This window comes from Phaseolus vulgaris, chromosome 1, assembly GCF_000499845.2.
Source record: "Phaseolus vulgaris cultivar G19833 chromosome 1, P. vulgaris v2.0, whole genome shotgun sequence".
In the NCBI taxonomy this organism is placed as follows: domain Eukaryota; kingdom Viridiplantae; phylum Streptophyta; class Magnoliopsida; order Fabales; family Fabaceae; genus Phaseolus; species Phaseolus vulgaris.
Window position 1 is genome coordinate 48361355 of NC_023759.2, and position 7755 is coordinate 48369109.

A 7755-nucleotide genomic window follows, 5' to 3' on the forward strand; every position below is an offset into this window, starting at 1 on the left:
TACACTTACAAGTTTTGTTTCAGAATATATTATTAACTTTGTCTTTGCAACAGTTCAATAAATGATACAAGGATTTTGGAGATGAATTCATATGTGAATTGAATTCAATATGTGTATAAAAATATGCAAAGATTTAGTAGCATTTGGGTTAATGTTAGCTAACAATGGTATACATTTAAGATTTGTCATCATTGGATTTTCCTTTATCATAATAAAATTAAACCAATTTTACCTTACACATAATTTTTTGATTGAAGGAAAGTCTACAAAATCTGTATACTTTTTTTGTATATATATTATTTTTAAAATTTTGAGCAAAGATAAGTTGATCTAATTACGAAGAAAGTAACTGTAATAGTGAACTTTAGTATAAGGGACATATATTGTGTGAGGCCCATGCTGATTTAGGCCCAAAAACAAGTCGGACTCTAACTCCCGCTCAAATTCAAAAATCAAAACGCGATGATTGAGATTCAGTTCAGAGTTCAGAATTCATCCACACGCGCATTCGCTTCATCTGCGCCATGGCCGTTCAAGAGGAGAAAGTCATGGAGGAGAACGGCACAGAGGAAGCGAAGCGATTGATGCTGAAAATTGCGGCGATTCTCGATGAGGCTCGAACATCATACGCCACGCACAACCGAAAGCTCAAGGAACTGTCACTCCTCCGATCCAAATCCTCTTCTTCTTCTCTCTTCTTTTCCGCCTTCTCCAGAACCCTAACTCCTCTCTTCGACTTCCAGAGGCGCCTTGCCTCCGTTGAACGCGTCGTATCCTTCGTCTCTGCCCTCGCCGCTTCCGCCTCCGACGAGTTCCTCGATAACTTCCTCAAGTTCCTCCTAGCTGCCGCTACGGCATCCAACAAAACCGCCAGGTTCCGAGCCTGCCAGATCGTCTCCGAGGTAACGAATTCTCACAATTTCCGAAGCAATATTTAATCTCTGATTTTGCTGCATATTAGTATATTTTGCAACATGAAATTTTACGAAATCAGCGACTGCAGTGATGGTTTTATGAATTCTGATACTGAGGTGAAAAATGCTTACAATTTCTAGGTTAGTTATTACAAGAAGGTGAGAGTGTACATTGATTGTTGAAATTAGAGTTAATATCTCGGATTTGTTGAATTGTAGATAATATTGCGGCTTCCAGATGATGCAGAAGTGAGCAATGAGCTATGGGATGAGGTGATAGAGTGGATGATGGTGAGGGTACGAGACAAGATCCCTGTGGTGCGTACTTTTGCGGTTAGAGCGCTTTCACGCTTTGTGAACGACTCTGTGAATAGTGACATCCTTGATTTGTTACTCGAGGTGCTCCTTTTGGAACAGAATGCAGTGAGTGTTACAATTAGATCATGTCGATTTCTTTTTGTTTCCTACTTCGATCTGGATCAATTGTGTGGTTTTCTGTTCAGGATTTTAATAGGTTTCTATTATAATAGGTGCAAGTTCTACTGAGGGTTTTACACGAAAGTATCATATTATGTTGACATTAATTAGCATGGCTTTGCATTGTATACGGCCATACCATTATTTGAGAGCCTGCACCTTTATGGTTATTTGGGTACACTAAATTTTGATTTTCTGTTATTTCGTTGGTTTGACTATAAGGGATATGTATCTTATGATTTTGACTAAAATCATATTGTGTTCGTCGACATTTACTTTTCTTTTTAATCTAATTACGGAGTCTCGGATCTTATGTCTTGTCTTTGAATGGAAAATGTCTGTACTGAACATTTAGGATTGTTGGTGTGTGTGTGTGTATTCAGAGACGTATTATTTCCGTTATTAATTTTGAAATGGCATGCAGGATGTTCGGAAGATGATTGTGCTATCTTTGCCACCTTCTACTGCAACCGCTCAAGTTATCATTGATTGTACTTTGGATGTGAGTGAATCTGTACGCAAAGCAGCGTACTGTGTTCTAGCTAATAAGTTTCCTCTACAAAGCTTAAGGTAAGTTGTCCGAATCTTTCTTCTATCATTTTTCCAGTGGCAATTTACTGAAATACCCCGGCTAATATTTTCCATTTCATTTCCCTGTTTCTGTAGCATTAAACTCAGGACAGTAATTCTTCGGAGAGGACTTGCTGATCGATCTCTTGCTGTCTCAAAGGAATGTTTTAAACTATTGAAAGATGAATGGCTTACGAAGTGTTGTAATGGTGATCCTGTAGAACTTTTGAAGTATCTTGATGTTGAAACCTATGAATCAGTTAGTGAGTCTGTCATGGAGGCACTTCTTAAAGGTGGTTTAGTAAAACTACAGAATGGTTCAAGTATCCAGCAGTACATATCGTCAAATGGTGACAGGACAGAAGGTTAGTAAGCGTTTGCAGTTTGAACGGTTTTTTATTTCTTTTACTTTTGAGTGGTGGTAAATGTTACTTAATATAGATCGATGATATATCCTGTTTGTATGGTGCTAAACATTTAACTAATTTCGTATATTCGACTTCTTAATATTTCACAAGCACGAGCTTAAAAAGCAAACAAAAAGACTTATAGGAATTTTCTGCGTGACTGTGTTCCTTCAGTTTTGTAGTGTGACAACTTAAGATATTTTATTCCCTCCAGAAAAATAGTTTCTTGATTGCTACAACAAGAAGTTGACCTATTTTTTTACCTGCTAGGTGGGAATAAAGGTTAAACTGGCTCTGTTTTGTTGCATACTTTATTGTTTTCCATTTTAATTGTAGGAGATACGGTTGATTGCCCGCTAAGCATTCAGCTGATGGAAGCTGAGGCTGCTCTTTACTGGAGGACTGTTTGCAAGCATTTACAGTCTGAAGCGCACGTGAGTAAAATCCTATTTTCATATTTAGGGTTTAGTGTTCGTCTATAAGTTCAACCCCGGAAAAAGAGTGTATCCTGTTTTTTCTCACTTTGTTTACTATGGAATAGGGTCTGAATGAATGCAATAATTAGAGCAAAGCGGACACAAGATGTCAAAATTAACGCTGCTATGTTAGTAGTATTAAGCAACGTAGGCTAGCGTCAATAATTTCTGCAAAATGCAGTTTATCTAGATTATGTGTTTGCCCTCCAATGTGCTTATTTCAACCTCCTCAAGATCTTTATCGGTCAGCATCATGGTATGCTTTCCGTGAATTTCTGGTAGTGTTTCTTATTTTTCAAAAAGAGAAAAGGATAAAGTTTCCATCTCTAATATGAATAAAGGTACATTTATAATTCTCCTATCACATCAATGCTTATCTTACTGGTACAGAGAATAGGCTATTAAGAAATTATAAAATAAGAGTGCTTTTCTTATCAAAATTCTGATCTCCTAGTTTCATCATGCGCTTATATTTTACCACTTGGAATCTAATTTGCAATTATTAGGGTTTATTCTTTGTTTTTATACCACTAAGGATTATGAATTTACTCCAATAGGCAAAAGGTTCTGATGCTGCAGCAACAATGGGCACTGAAGCACAAGTATATGCGGCAGAAGCATCAGATAAAAATGACCTTTTAGAAAAAATTCTTCCCACAACAGTTAGTGAATATATTGAATTGGTCAGAGCTCATACAAATGCTGGTGAGTGTTTATGTGGATAACTCTGATACACACCAAAAGCGTTTTGTATATACTTAAGTAATCGAAAATTTTCAGGATCAAACCATCGCTTTGCGAGTCGTCAGCTGCTTTTGCTTGGTGCAATGTTTGATTTTTCCGATGCTACGAATAGAAAGGATGCTGGTGCATTTCTGCATGAGCTTATATGCAAGTGTCCTGAGCATGAGGATGACGATGAAGGGAATATAGTTGTTCTTGGAGACGGATTAAGTTTTGGTGGAGACAATGATTGGGCTGAAGCTGTTGCCAGTTTGGCCAAGAAAGTTCATGCTGCTGCTGGTGAATTTGAAGAAGTTGTTCTTGAAATCATTAAAAAGCTCGCCCAACCTTGCAAGGAGAGAACAGCAAATCATGTGCAGTGGATGCACAGCCTTTCTCTAACTGGTCTTTTGCTAAAAAATGCAAAATCACTGCGAAAACTTCAGGGCAAGGCTATTACGCCTGATGAGCTACTCCAAACCTTACTACTTCCTGGGGTAAAAATTGTTGCATCCCTCCCTATTGTTTTCAGGGCTTTAGTTAACTTTATTTGTGTATTAGCAAATTTTAGCATATTTATTTTGACAAGAATTTATTCTTGCACCATCAAATATTTGTTGAAAACCTCACCAATCTATATCATGGGGCGAAAATTCAGAAAAATGTGATTCATAGCTACGTAATAAATATATTGATTTATCCAGTCTTGAACAGTTATTAAATGTCTCATTTATTGATGTAATTCCATCGCTACGGTTCCTTATGGCTAGGTGAATTCTGATAATAATAAAGTTGACAGATTGATATGAAAACAGACTAATTATCAAGGAAACTTAGAAATGATATATAAGCAAATACCTTTTCGTTTTGATTCAATATAGGCTAATACATAGATGCACCACACTATGCCTTTTGCTATTTAGAAAACGGCTTGATGAGAGTCAAATCAGCCCATACTGGTACATGCTTGAGGGTCATTGATTACTAATTGTTTATTGGTGTGGGAAATGAAATGCGCAGGTGAAACAATCTCACTTGGATGTGCAAAGGATTGCAGTCAGATGCCTTGGCCTTTTTGGACTTTTGGAAAGGAAACCAAGTGCAGAACTTTTGAAACAGTTGAGGATTTCATATATTAAGGGGCCACATTCAATCAGTACAGAGGCTTGTAAAGCATTAATTGATCTTGTAATGTGGCATGGTCCTGAAGAAGTTGACAAGGTGTTAAAGCTCAATATTCCATGCCAAATAAACAGTGAGAAGTCGACCTTTTGTCCTGTGAACTTTTCTGATTCAGAAGAGGATTTAGATGTTGAGACGCTTGATATCTTATATGGAGGCTTTGAAAATGCTGATTGGGCGAGTCCTTTGCCTAGCAACGAAGATGAGTGCGTGCATGCTATACTTGGAGAGGGATTTGCGAAAATTCTTCTCCTAAGTGACAACTATCCAAGTTTACCGATTTCTTTGCATCCTGTTCTTTTATCAAAACTCATTTACTTGTATTTCAGTGACGTGTCGGAACACTTGCACAGGTGAGATCTGTTCATTTCCTCCTCGTCCATGTTTGAACTATTCTTTCTCTGTACTAGCGGCACATGAGATTTAATCTGTCTCTTATCGACCAGGTTGAAGCAATGCTTGTCTGTTTTCTTTGAGCTTTACCCATGTCTCTCAGCCAATCATAAGGCAAGTGTTTCTGATATCCTATTTTCTGTGTATTACATTGTCTACCATTCTTAGTTTTTACTCTTTTTTTAATCGAAATGTCAGTTAACGCCTTAATTGTTTTATTTCCAAAAATACAGAGGTGCCTAGCGAAGAGTTTCATTCCAGTAATGCGTTCAATGTGGCCAGGAATTTTTGGCAATTATGCTGGTTCTCCTTTTACGGTGTCTCAGATGCGAAAGCGTGCTGTTCAAGCTTCCCGTTTTATGCTTCAGATGGTGCAAATTCACTTGTACGTTAAAGAGACTCAACCTGACTGTGAAAGTACTGACACGGAACGGCCACAAGTCATAGATAAATGTGCAGAACTTCCATTTGAATGTGGTGAGGAGGGGCTTGCACTACGCATAGCCGTAGAGGTAATCCTCAAAGTTTTGAAGTTATTTAATTGAACGCTAATACTTGTTATTTATTTTTTTCACCCCGCAATTGGTACAGTATACAAAGGCTTCACCTTGCTATGAATCGACAGTGGCAGTACTAGCTATTCCGATTTATTTGCTATGTTCTGAATTTGACACATAAACTACATTTCATAAGCATTCATTGCATACAAACGTCAGTGGACACTATAGTCTGAAAATTAAATTAATGAGCATATTCAAATCTTTTACCCAAGTTATTTACAGTGTTGAAGAAAAATTTCACTAAATGGTTGTGATCTGCATGGATTTAGATAGTTAACAATTAAATGAGAATATTGCATGATTCACATTTAATGAAAGATTATTGTTTTCTCTTTTCGCTTCTTAACCTGTGTTTTCTTAAGGTGGCGAGCTTTCAATCGAAGAAGACAGCTGCTGAGAAGGCTTACGTGTCGGCTTTATGTAGAACACTTGTTTTGCTTCATTTTCGGATATCAGAACAAGGGCCAATAAAATTTATGAGGAAGCTTATTTATCGCGTGGTTGAATGTGTATCTTCAGAGAAAGACCTGGTTAAAGAATTGAAACGTATGTCTGAGCGTCTTAGGACAGTTGATAGCCAACCAGATCAGGAATTGTTGCAAGATGATGTTAATCTTATTTTGGGTAATTCTTTAATTTCCTCTTCAAATATGTTTTTAAAAGGAATGCAGTATTTGGAAGTCAATTTTAATCTTAAATTCGTTGTATAATCAACATTCATTTGCCCATGGTATATCTTTTTAAACCAATGATTTTGGTCCTTGTGCATTGTTGTCCTTTAAAAACCTTTTTTACTGCTGATGTATTTGTTCTCTTACCTTATTGAAGGGAAATTGGAACTTGACTGCGACCTGGATTTGGATGGCCCTGTTTCAATGCCTCAAACACCAGCTGCACCCCTGACTAGACCAACACGTTCCAGGAGAAGGGTAAGGATTGAGGAAGAAAGTTCTGACGAAGAATTACCTTCTGTGGTTCCTACCACCCATCATACTGTGAAAAGTCGCTCAGTGAGAGCAAGCAAAACCGCAGCAATTAACAAAATGTCTTCTGCTGGTAGATCGCTCAAAATTGACGAAATGGGTGAATTAGTGGAAGAAGACTCTGATGTGACATCTGACGATTCTTGTGCATCCGATTAGTACTGTCAATATGTACCTGACATGATACATCTAATAGTCTTTACTTTGTTAACATCATGTTGTTGTATTGTTTCAATACTTAGGTTGCAGGTTATGTACATAAGAGTGCATAAATAGTTTAGCTTGCATTTAATTGTAAGTCAGAGTATATAACAGTACTAGTATCGCAATGAAATTCTTGTGTTTAGGAATTACTTCGTTGGCTTTCTTTTATGTTATTGTTTTGTGATATGAAATGTTGTAGGTAGTTCCATGTCATTGCTTATGCAAATAGTGTACAAATTATTTAAAGCTTCATTTCTAGGCTAACTATCTCCTACAGAGAACAAAAAACTTAGACTAACTGGATTGGTCTCAAGAAGATAAAGCTATCAAAACTATAATTCATAGTTTTCTACCTCAGTCTTAGGAACACTTTTTTTAACATATTCATGTGCATATTCTTTAATTCAAATGTTAGATTAATAGAATGTTTAGAGGTGAGATTTCAATTGCAAAGTATGATCGTCAATTGAATTTTTTCCTTTATAGAATCATATAAAGAATGTATTGAGTGTGAAAGTTACATTGTATATGTTTTAAACTTAACTGTCTATTGATTGATATTTTTTTCATATCTAGGTTATTCTTTAGAGAAGATAAATCGCGTTACTTTGAAAGGAATTTTTGATAAAATGATTTTATTCAATAACTTAAATAATATTATTCACCCTTATTTCTAAAATAATATAGCTATATTACTTTTTTATTTAGTATTAATACCCTTTCAGAAAATGTGATTTTCATCAGTTCTATTTCTTACTTCAATTAAATATCAATTAGATTATTCATGTCATGTTTTGTAAAGTTGAACGATTTAATATGATATGATTTATACGTTTGAACACTATATTATGGCAATTATGAATTTT

General features: G+C 36.2%; 1 protein-coding gene across 1 annotated transcript; it reads left to right on the forward strand.

Annotated features, from left to right (window-relative positions):
• Window positions 1-459: 459 nt before the first annotated feature.
• Window positions 460-7038, forward strand: LOC137814942 (uncharacterized). The gene is made up of 12 exons (XM_068617910.1): window positions 460-902; window positions 1134-1337; window positions 1816-1961; window positions 2058-2326; window positions 2705-2802; window positions 3402-3549; window positions 3625-4064; window positions 4588-5102; window positions 5196-5256; window positions 5376-5654; window positions 6065-6326; window positions 6531-7038. The coding sequence occupies exons 1-12, from the start codon at window positions 525-527 to the stop codon at window positions 6842-6844; spliced, it is 3114 nt and encodes a 1037-aa protein (XP_068474011.1). The 5' UTR covers window positions 460-524; the 3' UTR covers window positions 6845-7038.
• The last annotated feature ends 717 nt before the right edge of the window (window positions 7039-7755 follow it).